The sequence below is a fragment of the Mastigoproctus giganteus genome, chromosome 3, assembly GCF_048544385.1.
Source record: "Mastigoproctus giganteus isolate SK-2022 chromosome 3, ASM4854438v1, whole genome shotgun sequence".
In the NCBI taxonomy this organism is placed as follows: Eukaryota; Metazoa; Arthropoda; class Arachnida; order Uropygi; family Thelyphonidae; genus Mastigoproctus; species Mastigoproctus giganteus.
In genome coordinates this window covers 160399607-160424575 of record NC_143577.1, presented here as the reverse complement: position 1 = coordinate 160424575, position 24969 = coordinate 160399607, and the positions used below count along the sequence as shown (strand labels likewise).

Here is a 24969-nt window from a genome sequence, read left to right as displayed (position 1 = left end):
GGAGACTAGGCACCAGCGAGGTGATCTGATAGAGGTGTATAAAGCCTTGAATGGTTTGAGCATGCTCAATGCTGATGGGAATCTTCCTCTTGCTCAGAATAATCACCTGAGAGGGCATAAATTCAAATTGAGGAAAGACAAATGTAGGATAGACGTGAGGAAATTTGCCTTTAGCCAGTGGGTGGTTGGTTGGTGGAACAGACTTCCATCCCTTGCCGTGGAAGTTGATAGCCTGAATAAGTTTAAGGCTCAGCTGGACAGGTATTTCGAACTAACAGAGGGGTGAAGTGGAAGTGGTTATTTTTTATTTATTTTTTTTTTATTTTTTTTTTTTTTGGCTGATGCTGCATAAGCTTGCTTTCTTGCATCAAATGCCTCTACTAATGCTAATGCTAAAGGTTTCAAAAAGGTCAGAACTGTCACATGATGATGCCAAGATGTAGGATAAATGGTTTCCAGAAATATTCAATTATAGAATAAAAACAGCAGTTGTAAATGTTTGCCATCAAGGTGCTGTAACATGATGTAATATATTCCATCTGGCTCTGCAGCACTGTTGTGTGTTATTCTAATAGCTTGTAGAAGTTCCAAATACTGAAGAGGCTGGTTATATGGTAAGATTAGAGAGGTGCAAAAGTTTATGGTTCGATGTTCACTGATGTTCTTGATTTTCTGGAATTCCGGGGAATAGCTTGATGCTGCTGGGACTTGGGCAAAGGTTTTAGTCAAGGCATTTGCTATATCCAGAGGAGTAGGAGTTCTTGCCCATTCCAAGAAAGTATTGTTTAAGGAATGGTCGGAAACTTGCCAGAAAGCTGTCTAATTTTCTTCCATATTAATCTGGAGTCAGTGTTTCTGTTTACAGTGGCTGCAAACTGAGTCCAACTATACCATATTCAAATTCACTTCAATCTTTCATCTTGTCCAGTCTTGCATCTGAATGGTAAAAGTACAGCATCCCAACATATCTGCTTGCATGCTTTTTATTTCATGATACAAACATGTGATGCTGGAGGAATTCTCCTTTCACAAAAAGGGTATGCACCACTCAGCGTAGTATAGAATAGAGTATAGAAAATAGAGTACCTGTCAGCTTCATTCTGTAGAAAAATATTTAAAATAATTCATAAAATGATGTCAGGGAAAACAATATGTAATTATTCATAAACTAGTGTGCAATAAAGTTAGTAAGGAGCTTAGCCATGCTAAGGAAGATAATGAGAAGTCTTTGGCTAAGAATGCAAAAAAACATCGAAAACAATTCTTTACTCATATTAACAATAGAAGAAAAGGGATGAACCACACTAGTCTACTGAATATGAATGGGATTACTATTGATGATCCTGCACAGGTTGCTGACAAACTAAATAAATACACTGCATAAGCATTCACATGTGAAGTTTCTAGGGATGGGGGATACCAGAAGTACACCTAATTATACAGGAATTATCAAAGTATAGAGGAATTAAAGCAAGGGATTGATCAAGCACTCAGCTGCCCAACTCATTACACCCACACTATACAGTGTAGGCTTTAATGTTGAGATACATGCCTGATGCACATTGTTGTACATGCAACTATCAGGAGCATAATAGGATTTTTAAAGGCAGAAGGTGCCAGCACTCAGGAGGGGTGATTCTTGGTGACTCTAATGTCAGGTAAATGGGGAATATATTGTGCAAAAAGAATAGGTGGAACAGGACCAGTGTATATCTGCCAGAGATAAAAGTTAATAATGCAGCACAATTATCATGATTTATGGGTGCAAAAGATATGATTTACACATTGGTGGATATGATATTAAGCAAATCTGATGATTTTCTTAACAAGTACAGAATTTGAGAAAAAGCTGTGAGTTATTAAATTTGAAAAACATAAGGAGAGAGTGAATAATGAGAGCTTTGTTGTTGTTGTTATTGGGTTTTTAGGAGCATTAGCAACTAAGGCCATATTGCTCCGGGATATGCGGTGGTCATTCCCTGACCTTTCTGCATCCTCCGTATTTGGTGGTGATGGGCTCGAACCCCGGTCTAATCAAGAAGTGTGTGCTACGCATTGCTGCTCCTTCCCACCTGGCTACGGAGGTGACGAGAGCTTTGTCAATCAAAGACCTGGGGGTAATTGTGCAGTCAGATATAAAGTTCTCTGAGCAGTGCAGACAGGCTGCCAAGACAGCTCATGAGGTTTTGTCAATGTTATACAGGAATTTTGCTAACAGAGATAAGGAGGTGATTATCCCATTGTATAAGACAATGGTCAGGCCAAATCTTGAGTACTGCATACAAAAGTCTGGGGGCCTCATTTTAAGAAGAGTGTGGGCTACTGGAATGAGTACAGAAAAGGGCAATGAGATTGGTAACCAAAACAAAGGGTTCTCTTACCAAGAAAAGCTTCAGTTCTGCAAATTACAGTCTGGAGACTAGACACCTTCAAGATGATCTGATCGAGATGTTTAAAACTGTGAATGGACTGAGAAAGCTCAATACTGATGGGATTCTTCCTCTTTCTCAGACCATACACGAGAGGGCACAAATTCAAATTGAATAGGTGAAATGGTTGTCATGTTTTTTTTTTTTTTTGGCTGATGCTGTATAACTTGCTTTCTTGCATCATTTGCCACTGATAATGCTAATTCAAAAGACCATGCAAGGAATAAAATTTTTCCAGCATGTTCTATACTGTTAGAGACTGCTTTTACAGGGATGGAATAAGCTTAAATAAAAAGGAAGCAAGAAAGAATATTTTCTGATCCTATCAAGGCAGTGTTTGGCGAGTCAAAAAACAGCTACTAAAACTGGGGAGGGAATCCACAGACTAATATTTTAACAGCAGTCACAAGCTTGTTTGTTATTTGGTTTTTAGGATTGGTTTGGTTTGTATTGAGGTTTAATGGCGCATGGACTACGTGGGTCATAATGCGCCAGTTCATACGGTGTGATGTGTTTCAGGGGTTTACTTTCGATTTCAATTGTTCATTTTAACCTGATTCATACGTTCTTGTGTTAGTCTGTTGCTTATATTCACTTCCTTAGAGGAGGTGGTATAAATTGATAGCTTTAAGAAAGTTGAAAACGTCTGTGTAGTCATGTTTATTTTTCAAGAGATCTGTTAGTGTAATGGCGTCATGTGTCTCATAAATATCTTTGAAGGCTTGTTTACGTTCATTTGTATATGTAGGATAGTCTATTAATATGTGTTGAACTGATTGAACGGTGTCACAAGTCTGGCATCGTGGTGGTTCCTCTGCTCGCAACAAAAATGAGTGTGTAAGATGAGTACGCCCCGATTCTTAGCCTGCTGAGTGCTGTTTCTTCTTTTCTCGACCTTCGACTGCTAGAAATCCAGTTTTCAATATTCGGCTTTATTTGGTATAATTTACGAAAATTTTATTTTGTTTCTCAGAGCAAACTAAACTAGAATTACAATTAATAAGCTTTCGGCTGGGAGGCAGCCTTCTTCAGATTGAATACATGAATGGCAGTTGGAATAGAGATGTGCACTGCCAGGATGGTGCGTGAGGCGTGTGGTTAATTGTTTGTTGATGTTTGTGGCTGTGACGTATGGTGGTGACGTGGCCAGCGTTTGTCTAGGGATAGAATTACTGCCTCTGTGATGGGGTTAACTTGGCAACCACTGTTCCTGTTCAAAGAGGCATCCGAGCATTTTATATTTAACGATTCCAACCAGGTGCGCTTTAGGTAATGGTGGGACCTGTCCACAACCACGACATCGCGGTGTGGGTCGATGTCGTGGCGGGTTGTCCAGACATGCTCGGCGATAGCTGAGTGTTCTACATCTGCTAAACGGATCGCCCTTTTATGTTCTGAGAGACGTTTCTGGAGTCGACGTCCAGTCTCTCCAAAGTAGCAGCTGGTGCAGTCACGGCAAGAGATGCGATAGACCAAACCGCTCTGTAGAAGAGTGGGGACGGGTGTTTTTACGTTGGAGATAAGAGAACGAGTTTCTTGGCTGGGAGTTTTTTATGGATGCATTTTATCCCATATGATTTTAGGATTCTACCGATCGACGTCCTTGACAGGTGTGATCTACAGGCACGCGACAACGTGACGACCACATTGATAGACAGGATAGGAAGGGAGGAGGTGTTATGCTGTAAATAAAGAAAAACATAAAATCAAAAGAAGTGCATCCAGTTGATATAGATGAACAGTGCACTGTTGAGTCAGTTTGGTGTGACATAAGCACTGCGAAAGCAAAAATAAGAGTAGGAGTGTGTTATAGGCCTAATGACTTGAATGAGTACAATGAACAATTGTACAGAGAAATAGAGTGGGCTAGTAAATCGGAATGTCTTATAATGGGGGATTTTAACTTCCCAGATATTGACTGGAACTTGTGGGTTGGGCACTCACACACTAGTCAGACTTTTGTGGATTTATTGGATGATTGTTTTCTGCAGCACCATGTTCGAGAGGCAACCAGAGAAAGTAATACTCTTGATCTGGTTATCAGTAGTGATCATTCATGTATTAGGAATTTGCAGATAAAAGAACCACTAGGTGGCAGTGATCACAGTGTACTGACGTGGGATTTACTTAAAGATTTAATTACCATCAGGGGGAAAGGAAAGGGTTTTTGCTTCCGTAAAGGCGAGTACAGTGGTCTCCGACAGTTTTTAAATTCTGTACAGTGGGATCAACTGACAATGTTACCAACAGTAAATTCTAAGTGGGAAGCATTCAAGGAATTAATCATGGAAGCTACTAAAAGGTTCATACCTATTAAGAAATATTGTTCAGGGTTTAGGCCTAAATGGTTGTCAAATGAACTAATGAGACTCGTAACAGAGAAGAAAAATGCATGGGATGCATATAAATTATCAAGCGACTCAGAAGCCTATGGCAGATATAAGTTAATCTGTAATCAGGTCACAAAGGAGGTTCGGCAGGCGAAGGCAGATTACGAGAAATCCTTGGCAAAAGATGCTAAGAAAAACAGCAAGGATTTCTTTACTTATATAAACTCTAAAAGGAAGAGGATGAATCTGATTGGTCCACTTGACATCGATGGTTCGACTGTTGATGATCCTGCTCAGATAGCAAACAAACTGAATGAGTATTTTGCATCTACATTCACACGTGAGGAATTATTAAGGTTTGAAAATAGCAGAAGGTTATCAAATTGTAGCAAGATACTTAATGATTTTGTAATAACTGAGAGCAAAGTGGAGGAGAAATTGTTGAAGTTAAACGTAAGAAAAGCACCTGGGGTGGATGGGATCTATCCAGTTATATTAAAGGAGGCGGCAAAGCAACTAAGCAAACCCTTAGCCATAATTATGAGAGCATCCTTGGACTCAGGGGAGGTTCCCACGGACTGGAGATGTGCAAATGTATCCCCAATTCACAAAGGGGGATCAAAGGGTGACACGAGTAAATACAGACCAGTTAGTTTAACTTCTGTTCCGGGTAAAATAATGGAGTCACTGGTTAAAGATGCATTGCAGGATCATCTAGACAAGACTGCAGCAATAATTCAGACACAGCATGGGTTTGTTAAGGGAAAGTCTTGTCTGACAAATTTGATAGGATATTATGATGTGGTTACAAAGGAACTGGATGCAAAAAATAATTTTGATATCATATATTTGGATTTCAGGAAAGCTTTTGACACTGTTGCGCATGGAAGACTATTGTACAAATTGGAGCAGAATGGTATTAAGGGTAAGTTGCTAGAATGGATAAAAGGATGGTTAAGTGCTAGAACACAGAGGGTGGTAATCAATGGGTGCTGCTCTTCTTGGACTAATGTTATTAGTGGAGTCCCACAGGGTTCGGTGTTAGGTCCACTGTTGTTTTGTATATTTATCAATGATATTGATGAAGGTATATCATGCTTAATGTCGAAGTTTGCAGATGATACAAAGGTTGGCAAGGTTGTTAATGACAGTAATGGCAGTGTGCTACTGCAACAGGATCTAGATAATTTGGGCAGATGGGCTAAGAAGTGGCAACTGAAGTTTAACCTTGACAAATGCAAAGTACTACATATGGGTAGAAGTAACCCCAGAGAAACGTACCAACTGTGTGGTACTACACTTAAGGTGGTAGAAAATGAAAAAGACCTGGGAGTAATTGTGCAGGCAGATATGAAGTTTTCTGAGCAATGCAGACAGGCTGCCAGGGCAGGTCATGGGGTTTTGTCAATGATATATAGGAATTTTGCTAGCAGGGAAAAGGAGGTGATTATCCCTCTGTATAAGGCAATGGTCAGGCCACGGCTTGAGTACTGCGTACAGGTCTGGAGGCCTCATTTTAGGAAGGATGAAGATTTACTTGAGCGTGTACAGAGAAGGGCAACAAGATAGGTGAGGGGAATGAAGGGATCCTCTTACCAAGAGAGGCTTAAGTGCTGCAAATTGCAGTGGCTGGAGACTAGGCACCTGCGCGGTGATCTGATTGAGGTATATAAGGCCTTGAATGGGTTGAGCACGCTGAATTCTGATGGGATCCTTCCACTTGTTCAGATTACGAACCTAAGGGGGCATAAATTCAAATTAAGAAAGGACAGATGTAGAATAGATGTGCGGAAATTTTCCTTTAGCCAGCGGGTGGTTAATTGCTGGAACAAACTTCCATCTGTCGTTGTGGAAGTTGATAGGTTGAATAAATTTAAGGAGGAACTGGACAGGCATTTGGAGGGAATGGTGTGATTTTTTTTTTTTTTTTTTGGCTGATGCTGCATAAGCTCATACATTTGCTTTCTTGCATCACATGCTTTGGTTTGGTTTGGTTTGGGGTTTATTGGCGCATTAGCAACTAAGGCTATAATGCGCCAAATCCAGGTCATGTGTAAAAAATTAAAGTATTCAGTGACCTAGTTAATTAGGCCACCATGTCGAGATATAACATAGATGTTAAAGGTATAAAAGTATATCAGCAAAGCAATAAAAATTCAATTTTAAATACGGGTAAAAAGGCTTACTGATTTTAAAAAGCTAAAAACAGCAGACACATTGTCATTGTCAGATAAAATCTGACTGAGTGTATAAGGCTCAGCCAGATGACTAAAATCGGTAAAATAAAAGTCACGTTCATGTCTAAAACGTGGACACTCGATTAAAATGTGACGTATACTTAAATAGGTGTCACAGTTCTCACACATAGGACAGTCATCTGCCCTCAGCAGAAATGCATGCGTAAGATGACTGTGTCCTATGCGGAGGCGAGCTAGAACAACTTCCTCTCTGCGACTCCTGCGCAGACTAGACTGCCAATGTCGGATTACAGGCTTTATCTGATAAAGCTTAGCATCACATGCCACTACTACTACTACTACTACTACTACCACCAACAGCAACGCCAACAGTGACGAGTCATCCACGAGGGCATTTATCCCATACTACCCCAACCTGTCACAACAGATCTGTAGAATCCTAAAATCATATGGGATAAAATGCATCCAACTCCCAGGCAAGAAACTGCGTTCTCTTATCTCCAACGTAAAAACACCCGTCCCCACTCTTCTACAGAGCGGTTTGGTCTATCGCATCTCTTGCCGTGACTGCGCCAGCTGCTACTTTGGAGAGACTGGACGTCGACTCCAGAAACGTCTCTCAGAACATAAAAGGGCGATCCGTTTAGCAGATGTAGAACACTCAGCTATCGCCGAGCATGTCTGGACAACCCGCCACGACATCGACCCACACCGCGATGTCGTGGTTGTGGACAGGTCCCACCATTACCTAAAGCGCACCTGGTTGGAATCGTTAAATATAAAATGCTCGGATGCCTCTTTGAACAGGAACAGTGGTTGCCAAGTTAACCCCATCACAGAGGCAGTAATTCTATCCCTAGACAAACGCTGGCCACGTCACCACCATACGTCACAGCCACAAACATCAACAAACAATTAACCACACGCCTCACGCACCATCCTGGCAGTGCACATCTCTATTCCAACTGCCATTCATGTATTCAATCTGAAGAAGGCTGCCTCCCAGCCGAAAGCTTATTAATTGTAATTCTAGTTTAGTTTGCTCTGAGAAACAAAATAAAATTTTCGTAATGAATCCAGAGCACGTAGGCCTTTTTTACTATGTTTGGTATAATTTGTTTGCGTTTGCTGATTGCAAGTTTCTTGCCATTGCAACTGGCAAATGCGCCATATCGCAGGCTTGTAATCAGAATACTGGACTGATATATCCTCTCCAATCTGTAGTATGGCTTCTTTGGCTGACTTATCTGCTGCTCCGTTTCCCGCAATCCCTGTATGTCCTGGGATCCAGCAGAAAAAAGTATCCTGTTCATTTCTGGCGCAGTCAGTTAGTATCTGCCGTATGTGCCAAAGGATTGGGTGTTTGGATGTACCTATGTTTTGCATGGATTGTAAGGAACTCAAGGAATCTGTATATATTACACTTCTCGTATAATGCTTATCTTGTAGATGAGTTAAGGCTATTTTTATTGCATATAATTCTGCCGTGTATACACTGCACTCTTTCAGTAGCTGTTGTGTTAAAGTTATATTTGGAAATACAGCTGCTGCTCCCACTAAAGTGTCTGTTTTGAACCATCTGTGTATATTGGAATATAGTCAGGAAATTGAATTCTGTGCTCTGCATGTAACTGTTGGAAGATTGTTGAAGGTATCGCTTTTTTATTCCATTTCTGAAAGGAGAAGTCGCATATTGGGATATGCGAATCCCATGGTGGAGGAGTATGAACTGGCATGTGTGCTATTTTGTCTATATTAAGGTTATGTACTGCCAAAAAGTCTTGCATTCTAATTCCCAGTGGTTGGTTTGCTTGTTGGCGATTCTGATATATGTTTCTGCATCGTGGATCAAAGAGGGTCTCCCAAGTAGGGTGTCCATGCATAGATTTTATTTTAAATGTATAACACAATGCGAGTTGCTGTCCCCTAAGAGTTAAAGGTGGTTCATTGGCTTCGGCATAGAGACTATATATGGGAGAGGTACGATAAGCGCCAGTAGATATACGCAGTGCACTGTGATGAACTGGATCCAGCCATTTCAGAGCTGTTTTCCGTGCTGAATCGTACACTGGGGCTCCATAGTCCAATTTTGATCTAATGAGTGCTTTGTATAGGTTTAGTAAGGAATATCTGTCTGCTCCCCATGCTGTTGACGAAAGCATTTTAAGTATGTTCAGGTGTTTTGTACAGCTTTTACGCAGCTCTCGGATATGCTCCACGAATGTGAGTTTCTTATCTAAGATTAGTCTGAGAAATTTTGCCTTCGGCTGCGTTGGTATATTTTTGCCTTCTAATTTTAGTTCAGGATCAGGATGGAGATTTCTTTTGTGACAAAAATGTACACATATTGTTTTTTGTGTTGACAGTCTAAAACCCTTATCTAGTGCCCACTTACTTATATTGTTGATTGCGCATTGCAATTGTCTCTCGATAGTTGTCATGTTCTGTGCCTGACTAGAGATACTAAAGTCATCAACGTAAAGTGCATGTGAAACTGAAGGAGAGAGTTGATTTGTGATCGAATTAATCTTTATGGCAAACAAAGTGGCACTCAAGACTGAGCCCTGTGGAAAACGCCTTCTTGTTGGTAGATTTTAGAGAAAGAAGTTTATACTTTGACTTGGAAGGTTCTGTTCATAAGAAAGTTTTGGATAAACATAGGGAGATTGCCTCTGAGTCCAGCATGGTGCATATCTCGCAGGATCCCATATCTCCAAGTGGTATCGTAAGCTTTTTCGATGTCAAAAAATACTGTAACCATATGTTGTGATCTGATAAATGCATTTCTGATGTTGGCTTCTATCCTGACTAGGTGGTCCAGAGTAGATCTATGATGTCTAAAACCACATTGCATGTTTGTGTAGATGTTATTTTTCTCTAGATACCAAATCTGTCTCTTGTTTATCATTTTTTCTAATAATTTTCCTAAACAGCTGGTGAGGGCTATTGGTCGATAGTTGCATGGATTTGTCAGGTCTTTGTCAGGTTTCGGGAAAGCCAGTACTATTGCATGGCACCGTGTGTTTGGAAATACATTTTCTTGGAATATTCTGTTATACAGTTTCAATAAATTTTCTAATTCAGTCTTGTTAAGGTGCTTGATCATGTCGTAATGTATATCGTCTGGGCCTACTGCAATTGGCCTGGCTGTGAACAAAACTTTGTGTAGTTCGTTTATTGTGAATGGTAGGGTTCATTACCTTTTGATTTAAATTTGATCTTATGCTTTTCTGCTTTTTCTTTTTGGATCAGAAATTCCGGATGGTATGAATCTTTCGCTGATACTTTTGCGAAGGTCTTGCCTGACTTTCATCAACCGGTGAAATACCACCACTTTGCTTATTGGAGACTTGAAGTGGTTAAACCCATGTTTAGTCTCTAGAGCAAAGTTTCCGGCATCCCCCTCTCCCCATACTTCTCCTTCAACCCATGCACGGTACTAAGTACTATAGGTTTTGATACCTTTCGTGTTTGGGGTTCTCATAAAAAAAAAAAAAAAAAAAAAAAACAAATTCCATTGCAGATCAGTATTGGTGATGGCCTATTTCTATATTTACCTGTCATTTTTCTTATTTTATTCCAGACTATATGTGCATTTGTTTTTTTGTTTATAGTAGATGTGAATTTGATCCATGTTGCTTTTCGACTCTGCTTCCTAGTAAATCGCGCTATGGCACACATTCTTTTGAACTGAATCAGATTTTGTTGTGGGATACCTGCGAAAACGGTTCCATGCCCTATTCTGTTTTCTTGTTTCAGTGCAGTCATCATTCCACCATGTTTTCGGACGGTTTGGAAAACGTGATGAAGTCTTAGGGATTGTTAGCTTGCCTGCGTTTTGTATGGTTTCTGTGACATGTGCTAGTGCAACAACTACTGTTTCCTGCTCAATGATATTGGTGTTGAAAACTGCTTTCCTCCTGAATGCTTCCCAATTAGCTTTTTCTATTTTCCAGCCAGCAAGGAGTCCTGCTGGTATGATATGGATATTCACTGACCAGTGTGGAAATTACTAGATAATGATCACTCCCAAGAGGATCCTCAAAAACTTCCCAATTAAATGCTGTGTAAAGTGTAGGAATACATATGGTAAGACCTATAGCTGTGGTGGTCCGAGTTGGAAAATGGAAGTAAGTGTGGTTACCCCTGTTAAGAAGTAAGAGGTTATGATTATCTAGCAGTTGTTCAATGCGTCCTCTTCTGTTGTAGTCGGAGCATCCACACAAAGGGTTTATGTCCATTCATATCTCCCATCAGACAAATTGGGGGTGGTAGTTGTTGTAGTAATGCGTCTAGGTCTTCATAAGAGACACCTTCTCCTGGTGGAATGTATAATGAACATATGGTTAATAGGGACCTTGCTATTGTACAAACTGCTACCGCTTCTAATGGGCTATTTAAATGCACCTGTTGTGTTGGTATTGTCATTTACTAATATAGCAACTACTCCATGTGTTATACTTTGAGTTATTTGGTCTCTTCTGTACATTGAGTAGTTCCTGATATTCAGGGTATCTTGTTGTTTGAGGTACGTTTCCTGGAGACATATACAGATTGGTGTGTAATGGGTGATCAGATACTGTACGTCGTCAAAATTAGTACGTAATCCACAACAGTTCCACTGGATAATTTTATCCATTATTTATATTTGCTCAGCCCCTCGAACTGTTTTCGTTGGGTGGCTGTCTTTTGTTTTTCTGTCCTTACTCTATCTCTTTTGAGAAATACCGGTTTTCCGGTATCCATATCTTCTTCTAATTCTTCAGCATGGATGTCCAACGTATCGTCATCTACCTTTCCTGTTTTCTCAAATTCCATAAATTCTGAGTTAGGTTCGTGATTTCGTAGTCTGCCATTACTCTTAACACTGTTGCAAGATTGGAGAATCTGAGGGGATTGAGATCGGTGTGTTTACTGTTTTCTCGTGCTTATCTTTTTGCTTTGCTTGGAGTAAGTGTTGACTTGTGGAGAAAAAGATTCATTTGGAGGAATTGAGATTTCAGTTTGACATTCCACTGATATAAATTTAGTTGCTACTTGTGCGTACGTTGGTCTATTGGTTATGGTTGGCTGGACCATTTTTCTTGCTTCTTGGTATGTAATATTGTGGTCTGTTTTGTATTTCTGTATTTCTTTTTTCTATCTATCACATGTTCTGGAGTATGCAGGATGTTCTCCTTTACAATTTGGACACTTTGGGGCTGTGGCTGGGCAGTCATCAATCTGATGTTGTTTGGATCCACATTTAGTGCATGTTGGGTGGCTGTCTTTTGTTTTTCTGTCCTTACTCTATCTCTTTTGAGAAATACCGGTTTTCCGGTATCCATATCTTCTTCTAATTCTTCAGCATGGATGTCCAACGTATCGTCATCTACCTTTCCTGTTTTCTCAAATTCCATAAATTCTGAGTTAGGTTCGTGATTTCGTAGTCTGCCATTACTCTTAACACTGTTGAAAGATTGGAGAATCTGAGGGGATTGAGATCGGTGTGTTTACTGTTTTCTCGTGCTTATCTTGTTGCTTTGCTTGGAGTAAGTGTTGACTTGTGGAGAAAAAGATTCATTTGGAGGAATTGAGATTTCAGTTTGACATTCCACTGATATAAATTTAGTTGCTACTTGTGCGTACGTTGGTCTATTGGTTATGGTTGGCTGGACCATTTTTCTTGCTTCTTGGTATGTAATATTGTGGTCTGTTTTGTATTTCTGTATTTCTTTTTTCTTTTTTCCATCTATCACATGTTCTGGAGTATGCGGGATGTTCTCCTTTACAATTTGGACACTTTGGGGCTGTGGCTGGGCAGTCATCAATCTGATGTTGTTTGGATCCACATTTAGTGCATGTCGGTGTGTTTCTACATGCTGTTTGTGAGTGTCCAAATTGCTGACACTTGAAACAGCGCAAGGGATTTTTGGTGTGTTAAATGTCAGGATTAAGGTTTTGGTAGGTATTACATTTCCATCTCTCCAAATAGAAATCCGTCTTACATTCGTCACTCCTTGATTTTGGAGTTCTTTGCTGATTTCCTCTTCAGTAACGTGTAAGAGATCCCATTCGGAGATTACTCTCCGCGAAGAGTTTAAGGTGTTATGGGGGGGTGACCACTACTGATATACCTCCAAAGTTTGATACATTCAGTAATTTTTCTGAATGTCTAGTACTGGACGTTTCAACTAATAAATCTCCAGATTGGAGTCGCCTGACCATTTTTGGTGTTCTGGCTAGTCCTTCCAAGACTTTTTGGATGAAAAATGGGGATTTCTTTCCTAATGTCTCCTCTCCAGTGGAGTGGATGATTAGGAACAAAGGAGTCGGTGATGGTTTGGAGCCGTCTGTTCTTTGCCTTTTGGCATTATTTTCTGGTTCTTCATCAAGCCGATTTGGTGGGATCTTTTCTGAAGTCCCTTGGGAAGTAGTGACTTTACTACTCATGATTTGCTCTTTTAGCCCTGGGGGCGTACCTTCCAACTCCCAGGTTTCCAGCCCCGCCACGAGGAGGCAAGAGCGGTGCCACCAAGTGACCAAGCAGCATCTATAAGTTAGTAAGGTTGGTGGTTAGTTTGAGATAAGAGAAAAAAGAATGGTGACTTTCCTTTCTGTTAGTTTGCTAGATCCTTTTAGCAAAACTTACTTATGAAGTACTAAAAAATGAAGATCACTATAAATATAATAAACTAAGTTTAATTGAGAAGCATACTCTAGAATCACTTTAAATCACTTGATCACTTGGAAAACGCTTGGCACTCGGGGCCGGTTTTTAGGAGCATTAGCAACTAAGGTCATATTGCTCCGAGAAAATGCGGTGGTCATTTCCTGACCTTTCCGCATCCTCCACATTTGGTGATGACAGGCTCAAACCCTGGTCTAATCAAGAAGCATGTGCTACGCACTGCTGCTCCTTCCCACCTGGCTACAGAGGCGCCTCACAGTCACAAGCAGAGCCCTGGAAGGCAAGGTATGGCAAATTATAAGGCACTGCATGGGTTACATGCAACTATATCGGCTGTGTTAGGGTTACTAAGAGCAAAAACAATCACACATATACTTACTTATATACTAATTATAGGAGAATCTGATGTAAATAAATTTGATGAATTTGAGGTATTGGTTATATATATGTGTTACTAATAGCAACTTCTTTACTATTAACTTTTTGAACTTACCTCAGATCCATAAAGCTTTAACACTTATCTAATATTTTAAATAACTTACTGCATGAAGCTATTCTTGAACTTTGTGCATTCATATTATTTAAAACACTATGGCTGTACTGGAAATAACAGGTTCTGTGAAATTGCAGTTCTAAAAAAAAAAAAAAAAAAGGTTTCTTAATATACAAAAAATAAATCAATCTTAAACATTTAAATAAACATTTTAAATGAACCAATACTGAATTCAAATAATAATATATCAAAATCATTTGTTCTCAATAAAAACAAAAATAAGACAAATTTTTAATAATATTTATAATAATACAGCAATACCTCACTTAGCAGAACGGATTTCACTATAACACAATTTTCAATTAAGCTTAAGTCGAAAATTTACTGTAAATATTAAAACTCATTCAATAGCCTAGACACATACTCTACATATATGCTGCACTGTCATAGTCTAGGTATGCGTACATATATGCTGTAGTGCCAACTCTTTTGTCTCACATGCACATGTGCCAATAGCTCCCCTCAGGCAGTCAGCGGCAATGTGCAACAGTATTCAGTATTCTTAATTCCATTCTGATGAGACAACATGGTAGCTTTTCAAACTTTTCATTTCACAACTTATTTTTTACTCCTTTAAATTGTTTGTTTGTTTGTTTGTTTGTTTGTTATTTGGTTTTTAGGAGCATTAGCAACTAAGGCCATATTGCTCCGGGATATGCGGTGGTCATTCCCTGACCTTTCCACATCCTCCGTATTTGGTGGTGACGGGCTCGAACCCCGGTCTAACCAAGAAGCGTGTGCTCTCCTTTAAATACAAAACGATTAGTCAAAAAAAAGGAAAAGTAATGAGTGGTGGAGCTACTAAACATAAATGGCTTACATTAGAAAAAAAAACTAGATATTATCAAGTGCCATGAAGACAGTGCATTGTATGCTAAAATCGTATGGAAAAATGAAATGAATGAATGAAGCATCAGAGGGAACGATTATTCGAAAGAAGGATCAGTATAGAGAGCAGGGAATTTCTACAGCATTTTGCATGACGAAAGTGATAACTAAGCAAAGAAGTTCACTACTGATTAATAAGGAATGTCCTTTATTAATATGGATAGAAGACTGCAATCAAAAGAAAATTCCTTTGAGTCAAAACATCATTCAAGCGAAAGCCATGAGCCTTTATAACACGCTGAAGGAAAAAAAATGAAGAGGAGGACGTGACTAAAGAAATATTTACAGCCAGTCGTGGTTGATTTTTCTGCTTTAAAAACCATGTTGGGCTTCACAATGTCCATATCTCAGGTGAAAGTGCAAACAAAGATACTGTTACAAGGTTTCCCAGTGAATTGAAAGATATTGAAGAAGTGGCTAAAAGGATGAACAAATTTTCAGCATTGACAAAACTGGACTGTCCTGGAAAAAAATGCCCTCATGAACTTTTTTAGCTGAAAATGAAAAGGCCCAACCTGCATATAAAGCATCAAAAAATCATTAACAATTTTGTTGGGTGGAAGATTTTAAATTGAAGCCTCTATTCATGTGTTCAGAGCAGAAAACCCAAGAGCTCTAAAGGGTTGCACAAAAAAGCACATTGTCCATAATTTGGCAATCCAATAAGAAAGCATGGATTACAAGAGAATTGTTTACAGAATGGTTCATGAATTATTCTTGTCTGATGGTTGAACATTACTGCAAAGATGAAGGGATGAAGTACAAAATTTTGTTGCTTTTAGACAATGCACCAGGCCATCCACCTGAAATTTCTGATCTCAATGAAAATGTAAAAATATGCTTTCTTCCACCTAACACAGCGTCTCCCTTACAACCCATGGATCAAGACATAATTGCCACATTCAAAGTGTATTATCTGCAGTGAACTTTTTCTCAAGTGATTGAGGCTTCAACAGGAGTGGGATCATCATCTTTACTAACATTTTGGAAAAATTTGGAATAACATCAGGAATGCAATTGAAAATATATCTGCATCTTGGCTATAAATCACTGTCAACAACATGCGTTCTGTTTGGCAGCATGATTTGTCCCATTTGGCAAATGATTTCACTGGTTCTGAATCACAAGTTCAGACAATTGTCGAGACATTGTGAAGATCGGAAAAGACTTGAGATTCAAAACTTTGGACACTGCCAATATACGTGACTGCACTAACTCACATACATATGACTTAGATAATGCAACTCTCCTTGAAATTGATGAGCAAACTGCATATGAGGAAGAGGAAAACAATTCTGAAGTGGATAACACTGAAGTGGCACCAAAATAATTTTCAACAGAAGAATTGGACTAAGTTTTTCGGAGGGTTGACATGGCCTCCAAGGTGATTATTAATGGCGATCCGAATGTTGAACGTAGCATCAAGATATGGCAAATTTTACAAAATGGGATTCAATGCTACAAAGACTTATATGCCAAGAAAAAGAAGAGACGACTTCACCAGACTTCATTATTGAAATACCAAAATAAACAATAAAGCTTTTTTCTCATCTCTCATGATGTTACCTTTTCATTAATAAAATTTTTGTAATATTTTTTATTTCAAATCCTTTTAATTGGCTATCGTGTGCAAATTGTTTATAGACTGTTTCTCTGATACTCATTCAATTAAAACCCATTATAATCATACCTCAATCAGCACGGTTACATATACGGAAAATTTGGTACCAATTATCAGTGCTATGCGAGGTATTGCTCTGCGTATAATAATTTATGATATTTAATCACTTATATTTGTAATTTCACGTTTTTAATATTTTTTAAATTATTTTAATAATATTAATAATAAAAACTCTTGGCAAAGCTTTTTCCAGCATTACAGAAAACTTCTCCACAGCCAACTACTGCTGTCAAATGACTGGTTTGTCAAACTGCATATTAGTTTTCCCTAACCAAATTAGTAAAATTCTTATAAAGTTTTGTACAGTAAAGGTCATACTTATCTAAAATATAATGATCTGAAATATCTTCTATGGACAGAATGCCAAGTTTACTGTGGTGCTGCAGAAACAATAATCCCATCTTCTGATGTGAGAATTGATGAACATAACCAAATACTACAAATATAATGATCCCTGTAGCTTGTCACATGCATTTATCCAGGTATGACAGGCTATTGCTTACTACCTCGAAGTCTAAAACACAAATGGAACTGATATTGAGTTCCACTTGTAGGACCTAAATATCAGTTACAACTATTAGTCAACTGAACTGAACTGAATTCCAGTGAATTCAAGTTGTTCTCTGACAACCAAATCCTCACTCCTTCACGATGACAAAACTGTTAGTAAACTAGCTATATCTCTCATGTGCAAAGCCTGCACCAAGTACTGTTATTGTTATTTAGGAGCATTAGCAACTAAGGCCATATTGCTCCGAGGATATGCGGTGGTCATTCCCTGGCCTTTCCGCATCCTCCGTATTTGGTGGTCATGGGCTCGAACCCCAGTCTAATCAAGAAGCATGTGCTACGCACTGCCGCTCCTGCCCACCTAGCTACATAGGTGCCACACCAAGTACTGGAGATGACCACCCAGGTGTGGTCCAATGAAGTAGGGTCAAGGTGTGACAGCCACATGCAGCATCATGAAGCTTTATCTGCCACCAAGGCAGATAAGGCTTCATAACCTCACTCCCCACGGCACCATTATTGTTCTCAATTATTTACATCCCCCCTCTTCGTTATCAATTAATATAATCCGGGATACCTCAAACTGGATTATGAACTAGCTTCATCAATCAGCAATCTGCCTGCCACTTCAATTTGTTAGTCTCAAAATGCTCTTGCTTTTTCATTTTGCCTGCACTGGTCTCCAGCTCATTAACGATCTTCCCATCAGGGGTGACAATCAACCTGACCACAGTCTAGCCTCCATTCCATGTATCTCCCTCTAGAAACTGCCTTCCAATCAGATCATGATCCTATCCTCACCCTTTTTGTCTTCCACCACTGAACTTTGGCACATATAATCAGACAACTGTCACTGTAACTAGCCCCAAATTTCACAAATTTTCAAAATGTATTGAGGAAGCATTCATAATCCCTTATTAATGTGTCTATATTAGAGTATTGTGAAGCTTCACTTCACAATGCTCTATCACAGACCATAAACCTAATCACCAACTGGCTAAACACTATGGCATTTTATGCTGCTTCAATATCTCCCCTGGTCCAGAGCAAGGTGGACACCAAATCTAAATCAATTCAATTAAAGCAACACCTCCACAAAATCTGGAAACTGTCCCATGATGCAAATAACAGAATTGCCTACTCAAAGGCACATGCCATATTCAACTTTTACATGTCAATCCATCAAAAACTTTATTGAAAGCACCATAGGTAGAGGAAAGCCCCTTACAAGGATCTATACTCTGGATTCCTCCAGTAACTGGACCCGGAACACTGGCTTAACTATGTTTCCAGATTCACTGCTTCCCTAGAATACTAGAATGATTTATCCATAACAATGAGTGCATTTCAGCTTGAATTACTGCCAACAATCTCCATCACAAAAAAATGGCTGTAGCCGCTTATCAATATGACCATTATTGACATCACAGAGGTGGGGAAAAAAATGCTAATTAAGCATTTTTTCCACCTCTGTGGAATGTCTAAAACACAAGTCTCTTACTTAAAGTTAATGCTCCACAATGGCAAAGCACTTAAGGCCCATCTCAAACTCCTTCCATCAATTAAAAGGTCTAGAGAAAGCTCTTCTCCCCATTCTCACCAAACAGATTCTCCAAAATAGGCCCCCTCAGATCCATTGCTCACTAGCTCATAGATCTACCATTACCAACCTCCTGACTACCACCAAAATTATCCTCTCCACTTTTGAAAGTAAAGTTGAACTTGCAATAATCTATATTGACATAAAGGCTGCATTTGATTCTGTTCAGATTTTTCCACTTCTGCAGCTGCTTAAAAACCACTACCACACCAGAGGGGACATTCACCACTTCCTTTTTTCACTCCTATAGAAACAGGTGGTCAACTTTTCAGTAAAGAAAAATTTTATTACCAGACAGATCTCAGCTGGCATTCCTCAAGGTGGGATTCTTTCTGGCCTTCCTGATTCACAGCCCTTTTCTCCCCATTTGTCAAACTACGCCTGATTGAATCTGTTATGCTGGTAATATCAAGATCCTTACACCAGTTAGTAAAAATTATAACCTTGCACAGGTAACAAGACTGATTGAGATGAAGTTGCAAGAGATGGCAATTTACGTCAATTAATTCAGCCTCAGGATAAAGATAAACCTACAGAAATCAGAATGCATGCTGTTCTCCCTCAAGCAGATCTCTTCCACATTCAACCAACATTCTTAGATTCTCCAATCCCAAATTGTTTAAATATACAGATCTATGAAAAATCTTTGACTTCTAACTCTGCTTTCACCACCGTCTTGAAATGCTTCTCACTTGCATTAGCAAACTCAGATGGGTTACTCACCAACATCTGCAGTATGTCAATGACCAAAAGACCACAGTAAAATACATCAATACAATTGTTTACTCTCCACTCCTATATGCTGCCAAAATATGGTCATCAGCTGCCCCCACAACAATAAAACCACTGTTTGCTGTAGAATTCTGGTTCCTCAACTGGACTGCCAACAAACAGCTGCCTTCCCAGAAGTGAACAACATCAACGGCCAAGTTGCTCAACATTCAGAGACTTCCTCCTCAAATAGATGTCTGCTGCCAAGTCAAAGGTTAATGGTAGAGAATATCTCTTCATCCTCTTTCTGGGATATGTGCTGCTGGAGAGTCCCACAAACAGCCCTTAGATCAACCCCATGCTCTTTCCCCCTGGCACAACTGCTTACATCTCTCTCTCTCTCTCTCTCTCTCTCTCTCTGATAGATTCCTGCAATATCAGAGTAGCATTAGCAGAGCCAAAAAAAAAAAAAAAGTTCCCATTTCACCCATCCATTCACTCCAAAAGTTTGTCCACTTCTTCCTGGAATTTATTTTAGCCAGCAACCTTCACAATGGCAAAAATAAGTTTGTTCCAGCAACCAACTACCTGCTAGCTAAGAGAGCTGGCTTGTGAGATGCTCTCAAGTTGAAACCCTTGACGCAGACATAAACAAGTTTGTGAGAGATCATGCCTATTGACAGGGTGGTGCTCAGTACCTTACTGAGCCTGGTATCAATCACGCACCTTTGGTTCATGTCCACCGAAGATTGATATTTGTATATATAATTATAAGCAACGCTCCATAGAATGTATATAATATATATTCTTTATAGTTCTCATATTATATTTAACTCATTTAATTATTATTTAATAATCTCAATCTGTTTCATTAATTCACTATTCTCTGTATTTTATTTATATGATATACCATTTAATATTATTTATATATTAACCTACTTTCCACCTGACATGGTATGCCATATCTAGAATGTGACCCCTCCCCGACATCTAGGCTTGTCATAATTTCTCTTTTGTTAACCCTTGATCTTGTGGCCATGAAGGGCCTTTATTACTATGTATACAAAGTAACTCTCACAGTATACAAAGTAACTCTCACAATACAGATTCCTTACTCCCAAATTAACATACCAATTGCAGGGTACCACACTTGGGGTAGTAGAAAATGAAAAAAGATTTGGGAGTAACTGTGTAGTCAGATATGAAGTTCTCTGAACAGTGCAGATAGTTCAAGCAGCCAAGACAGCCAATGATATACAATTTTGCCAGCAGGGATAGGGAAGTGATTATCCCATTGTATAAGGCAATGGTTAGGTTATCTCTTGAGTACTACATACAGGTGTGGAAGCCTCATTTCAGGAAGGACATGGACTTGCTGAACTGGTGCAAAGAAGAGCACCCTTTTGCTGATGGAATCTTTCCTGTTGCTCAGAACCTTTGCTGATAGAATCCGTCCTGCTGCTTGGACTACAAATGAGGGAGCATAATTCAAGTTGAGGAGGGATGGTTGCAGGACAGATAAGTCGAAATTTTCCTTCAGCCAGCAAGTAGCTGATTGTTGGAACAAACTCCCATCTGGTGTTGTAGAGATGGATAATTTGAATTAATTCAAGATCAACTAAACAAACTAGTAGAAGATGGGCAAATGATATTGGGAAGGGGTTTTTTTTTTTTTTTTTTTGGATGATGCTGTATAAGCTTGCTTTCTTACATCACTTGCCACCACTACAAAAAAAAAAATATCCTGTTTATACAACCGGTGGTGTTTACAATAATAATCGTGAATACAATAAGTAATTGCATTTAGCAGTCACGGGCTTGAACCGCAAGTCCACTCAAAGAGTGTGTACTACTGCAATCTCACTCCTTACCACTTGGCTATACAATAATAATAATAAAATCTCTTCCTTTATCTAAAACTCAGTTTTCCAATAAATATGCTAAGGCTGTCCAAGATGTTGCATATCACTTTATATCCAAATCACTAGCTTCATTTTCTGCCTACTAAAGCTTGCAACAAATGTAAAATAGTCAATCAATCTGAACCTGATTTTTAACAGGCTAAGAGTAGAAAATCTGCATCTTGTCTAAATGGTAGCTGAGCATTCTGCTCTCTTGCCAAAGCAATTGGCAAGAGAGCAGAATGCTCAGCTACTACTAGCATCCTACTTTTTCTTCTAACTCTTGTAATGACTATCTTGATAAACCACCACGTTCAATACACTCACTCAGTGCCTCCTATGGACTTTCAATAGAAATGCTACAATTAGGATCAATTCTGATGCTAAAAGCTCCAAGTCTTGATGAAGCTATCTCACTCCTGTTCATGCTACCTTTTTACACTTGCCAATTCCACTGGCATTTTTCCTTCTGCTTGGAAAATTGCTCATATTGCAGACAGAGCTAAATATAAAAATGATAAACTTAGTGACAAATGGGCCTGGAGTACTGGGGTCCATAGTTTAACAGATATTTATTTAAAGTATACCCAGTAAAATAAAATAAAATAAAATAAAATATTTCCAGAAGCTTTCGGAACTCGTGTCCCTTTCTCAACTGACAGAATTTTTGAATACATTACAAGCAAAGTGTGGCACGTTACTCATTCGTCATTGTTGTAGCACGGACGCGTGCTGCCTTGCGCCAGTGATCATCCATCAATAAAACGGTTGTCTCCAGGATTGGATGTATACGCATGCCTTTCTGGCGATTTAATGCCTTAGGGTTGTTCATTATGTTTAGTGACTCTAGCCATAGGCGGTGGCGAAAGTGTCGCGCGTGGTCCACTATCTCAAAGTCGCGCTTGGGGTCAAGATCGTGGTTGGTAGCCCAAAAATGTTCTGCAAGCGCGGACTGGTCAGTTTCGGCAAGCCGGATTGCTCTGTCGTGTTCCGTGAGGCGATCCTGGAGACGTCTCGATGTCTCACCTACGTAGCAACTGTTACAGGCCCTACAGGTGATACGGTACACTACATTGCTGCGTAAGACAGGTGTGACAGGGGTCTTCACACTGGAGACAAGTGAACGTAGGTTCCTACCTGGTAATTGTACACATTTTATGTTGTAACTTCTCAGGATCTTCGAGATACGTCCTGACACTCCTGGATAGTACGGAATGTAGGCGGATGATATGCCGACTTGCTTCGGAGGTCTTGGGTTGGAAGTAAGTTCTTGTGCCTGTAACAAGCATCTGTTTAGTACATGGGATGGATAACCGCATCTGGTTAAGTCCGCCTTCACACGGGAGATCTCGTTACGTCTAATTGTGTCGGTGCTGGAATGGCTCCAGGCCCTGGAGAACAGGGTGCGGGCAGTGCTATTGAGATGGCTTGGAGCGTGGCCGGACCCGTAGTTGGTGAATTGACCGCACCACATGGGTTTGCGGTATACTGAGGTCTCTAGATGTGGGCCTACGCGATGCACTAGCACGTCCAGAAACGGGAGCGAACCGTCCACCTCTGATTCTACGGTAAACTTGATGAAATTGGATAGAGAGTTGAGGTATTCTAGTAGTACCGTTTCAGAACCACGTGGTATTATGGTAAAAATATCGTCGACATATCTACACCACGTTGTAATAGGTGTAGGTGGGTTCTGGTGTATCTGCTTCTCCAGATCTTCCATGGCGATGTTAGCTACTACGGAACTGACAGGGGCACCCATAGCAGTGCCATGTACTTGTTTGTAGAGTGAGTCTTCAAAGGTGAAGATGCTGCTAGAGAGGCATAGGTTGAGGGCGGTACAGATGTCATCAGTGGATAGTGACGTCCTGGATTGGAGGCTTAAGTCGCTCTCAAGGAGCCTTCTGGCGCAGTGCACGGCCTGTTGGACGGGAATCGAGGTGAATAAAGAAACCACGTCAAATGATGCCATGACAGAGTTATCAGGGATTGAAATGTCCTTAATGGTGTTAATGAATTCACTGCTGTTTTTAACGGTGTGAGATGTATTACCTATAAGAGGCGAGAGGAGGCTCGCGATGTGTTTGGACAGTTCATACGTTGGGGCACTGCAGCAAGACACTATAGGTCTGAGAGGAATACCCGGTTTATGGATCTTTGGTAATCCGTAGAATTGTGGTAGTTGGCAGCCAGTAGCACGCAGAAGATGGTGAGTCGCGGTCGGGATCTTCTTATCTTTAAGCCATGCGTGGACAAGTTTATTAACATTTGCTTCCAGACGTTTCAAGACTTTAACGGGAGGATCAGGTAGAGGTTCATATACGTTAGGATCGAGTAATAGGGCCAAGGCTTTCTCTCGGTAGGCTGATCGGTCCAGCACAACAGTCCGGCGCCCTTTATCCGCAGGAAGTACAACGATGGAGTTGTCTTTTCTTATAGATGACAGGGCGGCACGTTGGCGGTGGTTGAGGTTTGAGCACGTTTTTCGAGTGTTGCGGAGGACTGCGGCAGTCTTGAATCGGATCTCGTTGGCAGTTTCTTCGGGAAGGTTGGTAATACTGGCTTCTATGCCCATAGCGAGCTGTGTGATGGGAGGTTTCGATGGTATAACGGCGAATTTCATACCGTTTGATAAAACACTCAGCTGCTCGTTGGACAGTTGTTTGTTACTTAGATTCAAGACGAAAGAAGTCGTGTCGTCTGAACGAGTGTTCGTCTTTAAGGAGTTGGTTTCTATGCTCAAGTTTATGAACTTGCGCTGTTGGCGTAAACGGTAGGTATCCGAGGTCTGACTAGCCCGATGGCAGATGGTATGTATAAGGTTTGTAAATACAATAGGCGAGACCTTACCTTGTATATGTTGTAACAGTCTGGACTTGTTGTAGTCAGCGTTCCTGATTTCACGGTGGAGATGGGATATCCATAAATTTAACGTGCGCAGGCTGAAGTTAAAGCAGCACGATCCATATGAGAGTTGTGGAACGGGGCTTTGTATCGGAACCCTTTAGGTATAATTCGATTGCTTTTGCATCTGTGGGCGAAGCGTAAATGTTGCCTGTAGCGAGCTATTGAGAGGAAGCACTTTTGCAACTGTGCACAATCGTTGTAGGTATTATGGCCATAAAGTGATCGAATAGTGACAAATGGGCCTGGAGTACTGGGGTCCATAGTTTAACAGATATTTATTTAAAGTATACCCAGTAAAATAAAATAAAATAAAATATTTCCAGGTAGGAACCTACGTTCACTTGTCTCCAGTGTGAAGACCCCTGTCACACCTGTCTTACGCAGCAATGTAGTGTACCGTATCACCTGTAGGGCCTGTAACAGTTGCTACGTAGGTGAGACATCGAGACGTCTCCAGGATCGCCTCACGGAACACGACAGAGCAATCCGGCTTGCCGAAACTGACCAGTCCGCGCTTGCAGAACATTTTTGGGCTACCAACCACGATCTTGACCCCAAGCGCGACTTTGAGATAGTGGACCACGCGCGACA

At 40.2% G+C, this 24969-nt stretch overlaps 1 protein-coding gene across 1 annotated transcript in view; it reads right to left on the bottom strand.

Moving 5' to 3' along the window:
* Nucleotides 1-24969, bottom strand: part of LOC150088367 (methionine synthase-like) — a 668558-nt gene that overhangs the window by 629356 nt on the left and 14233 nt on the right. Inside the window, 1 exon segment of the mRNA XM_090370745.1 lies at nucleotides 14170-14259. Coding sequence (XP_090226871.1) covers nucleotides 14170-14259 — 90 coding nt within the window.